At 62.0% G+C, this 2,793-nt stretch overlaps 1 protein-coding gene across 1 annotated transcript; it reads left to right on the top strand.

Annotated features, from left to right (window-relative positions):
• The first annotated feature begins 224 nt into the window (after positions 1 to 224).
• Positions 225 to 1,367, top strand: NT5C (5', 3'-nucleotidase, cytosolic). Its single transcript, XM_004592921.3, has 5 exons — positions 225 to 454; positions 584 to 684; positions 767 to 827; positions 959 to 1,073; positions 1,189 to 1,367. Exons 1-5 carry the CDS (start codon positions 278 to 280, stop codon positions 1,344 to 1,346), a joined length of 612 nt encoding a protein of 203 aa, XP_004592978.2. The 5' UTR covers positions 225 to 277; the 3' UTR covers positions 1,347 to 1,367.
• The last annotated feature ends 1,426 nt before the right edge of the window (positions 1,368 to 2,793 follow it).

Here is a 2,793-nt window from a genome sequence, read left to right on the forward strand (position 1 = left end):
GTCTCAGCAGCGAAGACACAACCGCGGGCCCCAACACTTGAGCGCACGGATTCTGGAACCTCTGAGGAATCGGCTCCCAGGATCCTGGCCCGGCCCGTTGTGGGGTCCTGGATGCTCTTTCCTCAGGGATGCTTGGGGTGAGCTCATAGACGGAGAAGCCTGAGGAGGGCGCTGAGGAGGCCAGCGCCGGCTCCGCCCACGAGCTCCGCCCGCTGCCCGCGCTCCCGGAAGCGGCCGGCCCGCGCGCCGCCGGCGTCTCTTCCCCGGGTCCGCGGCGATGGCGGCGCGGCGCGTGCGCGTGCTGGTGGACATGGACGGCGTGCTGGCCGACTTCGAGGCCGGTCTCCTGCAGGGCTTCCGCCGCCGCTTCCCCGAGGAGCCGTACGTGCCGCTGGAGCAGCGCCGCGGCTTCCTCGCCTGCGAGCAGTACCGGGCTCTGCGGTCCGACCTGAGGGTAGGAGCCGGACCCCCGACCCCAAACCCCGGGGAGGTCCCGGAGCCCCCGTGGGATTCCTCGCCGGCCCGAGTCGGCTGGAGGCCGATTCAGGACCGATTCCCACCTCCCCCGATCCTTGTTTTGCAGGACAAGGTGGCCAGTGTGTACGAAGCCCCAGGCTTCTTCCTAGGCTTGGAGCCCATCCCGGGGGCTGTGGAGGCCTTGCGGGAGATGCACGCCATGCACGAGTAAGGAGGGCGGGGAGAGCGGGGCGGCGACGGGCGGGCGCCCGCAGGGCTGACGGGCGCCCCGCACACCTCCTCTCCGCAGCACCGAGGTCTTCATCTGCACCAGCCCCTTGCTGAAGTACGACCACTGTGTGGTCGAGAAGGTGCGGCCGCCTGGCAGGAATACTGAGGGGTGGGGGAGAGGGGCCTGCGGGGCTCGCACGCTGCGGCCCATTGCACCTCTCCGCGTCCTGCTCCCCTTCCTGCCCCACCCACGCTGCTCGTGTCCACACAGTACCGCTGGGTGGAGCGGCACCTGGGACCCGAGTTTGTGGAGCGGATCATCCTGACAAGGGACAAAACCGTGGTCTTGGGGGACCTGCTAATCGATGACAAGGACACCATCCAAGGTTGGGCCTGTTACCCTCGGCAACCCTGGGCATGTGGTGTGCCCCCGGGATTAGGGGGGAGGGAGTTAAAACAACCAGATTACAGGTCACCTGCTGGCTGCTTTCCGGGTCCTAGGCCAAGAGGAGAACCCCAGCTGGGAACACATCCTCTTCACTTGCTGCCACAATCAGCACCTGGCCCTGCCACCAACAAGGAGGCGGCTGCTCTCCTGGAGCGACAACTGGAGGGAGCTCATAGACAGCAAGCGGGGGGCCTGCCCCAACAGTGGGTGAGGGAAGGGAGGGGGACACAGGGAATCCCCCAGAGCCTGGACTTCAGCCCAGGGAGACACTGGACCCTCTGCTGGCACAGGCCTGGCCAGCTGGCATCTCCAGGGAAGGCTGCAGCCAGTGCCTGGCTGGCATGGAAGTAGATTGGCAAGGAGCGGGTGGGACCACTTTTAATAAAAGTCTCTGACTATGTCTTTTGAGACCCTTTATTGGGAGCGCAGCTGGACCAGGGCCTGGTGAGGATGCCTGACCCTTCCTGGGGGCCCCATCACACGGCTCTTCCTCGGCCAGCGGAGGGCCAACCATAAGGGATGTGACAAGGATGCTGACCCCTACATTTCCCACAGTCCTTGAGAGCCTCTTGCAGGGGGGAGGGGGTGGGGGGGCAGCCATGGGGTACTGAGCAGACAGTGTGGCTCCATGGGCTCAGGCCTTCATTCTGAGGTGCTGTCGCCCGCACTATAGGTCACCAGTCTGTCACTCACGGGCAGCAGCCCTTTTTTTAAAGATTTATTTATCTGAAAGAGACAGAAGATCTTCCAGCTGCTGGTTCACTCCTCAAATGGCTGTAACAGGTGCAGCTGAGGTGATCTGAAGCCAGGAACCTCCTCTGGGTATCCCTTGTGGGTGCAGAGGCCCAAGCCCTCGGGTTATCCACTGCTGTTTTCTCAGGTCACAAGCAGGAAGCTGGGTACGAAGTGGAGCAGCCAGGGCTCAAACCCGTGCCCGTATAGGATGCCAGCGCTGCAGGCTGCAGCTTAACCCTCTGCAGCCCAGTCCCGACCCCACCTCTCTTTTTTCTTTTAATTGATTTTTTATTATTAATTGCAAAGTCAGATACAGAGAGGAAGATCTTCTGTCTGCTGATTCACTCCCCAAGTGGCCACAACTACTGGAGTTGTGACAATTAGGGGCTTCTTCCGGGTCTCCCATCGGGTGCAGGGCCCCAAAGCTTTGGACCATCCTCTACTGCTTTCCCAGGTCACAAGCAGGGAGCTGGAAGGGAAGTAGAGCAGCCAGGGTACGAGCTGGTGCCCATATGGGATCCTGGTGCGTGCAAGGTGAGGACTTTAGCCACTAGGCTACTGTGCTGGGACCCTACCTCTTTTTTGATTCTTTCTGGCCATGCCTAGCAGAGTAGGGCTCCATGCATGTTCACGCTGTACCCAGCTCCACATCCACCTCAGACAGGTGCCCAGCGTGGAGAGCTGAAGGGCAGGGCTTGTGCCACAGCTCCCTGGGATTCAGATTCCTTTACCCACAGAGCTCATTTCTGCTCCTGAGTAAGTGGGCATCCGTGAAGGGCCCAGCCCCCGACTGTTCCAGTGCAGGCAGCTCTGTGTCTCGTGCCCAGCTGGCATGTGGGCGTCAGCAGTCGGGTGATGGTGCCAGCCCCACGGGTCTCCCAGTCTGGCTTCCTCACCTTGTGCCTCTCATCAGAGAATAAATA

The sequence above is a fragment of the Ochotona princeps genome, chromosome 17 (genome assembly GCF_030435755.1).
Source record: "Ochotona princeps isolate mOchPri1 chromosome 17, mOchPri1.hap1, whole genome shotgun sequence".
Lineage (NCBI taxonomy): Eukaryota > Metazoa > Chordata > Mammalia > Lagomorpha > Ochotonidae > Ochotona > Ochotona princeps.

What these genes read in the sequence shown, in the direction of transcription:
- NT5C (XM_004592921.3), top strand. Translation starts at nt 278, where the DNA reads ATGGCGGCGCGGCGCGTGCGCGTGCTGGTGGACATGGACGGCGTGCTG. An exon ending in CTCTGCGGTCCGACCTGAGG is followed by an intron (nt 455 to 583) that starts GTAGGAGCCGGA and finishes CTTGTTTTGCAG; the next exon opens with GACAAGGTGGCCAGTGTGTA. An exon ending in TGACAAGGACACCATCCAAG is followed by an intron (nt 1,074 to 1,188) that starts GTTGGGCCTGTT and finishes TCCGGGTCCTAG; the next exon opens with GCCAAGAGGAGAACCCCAGC.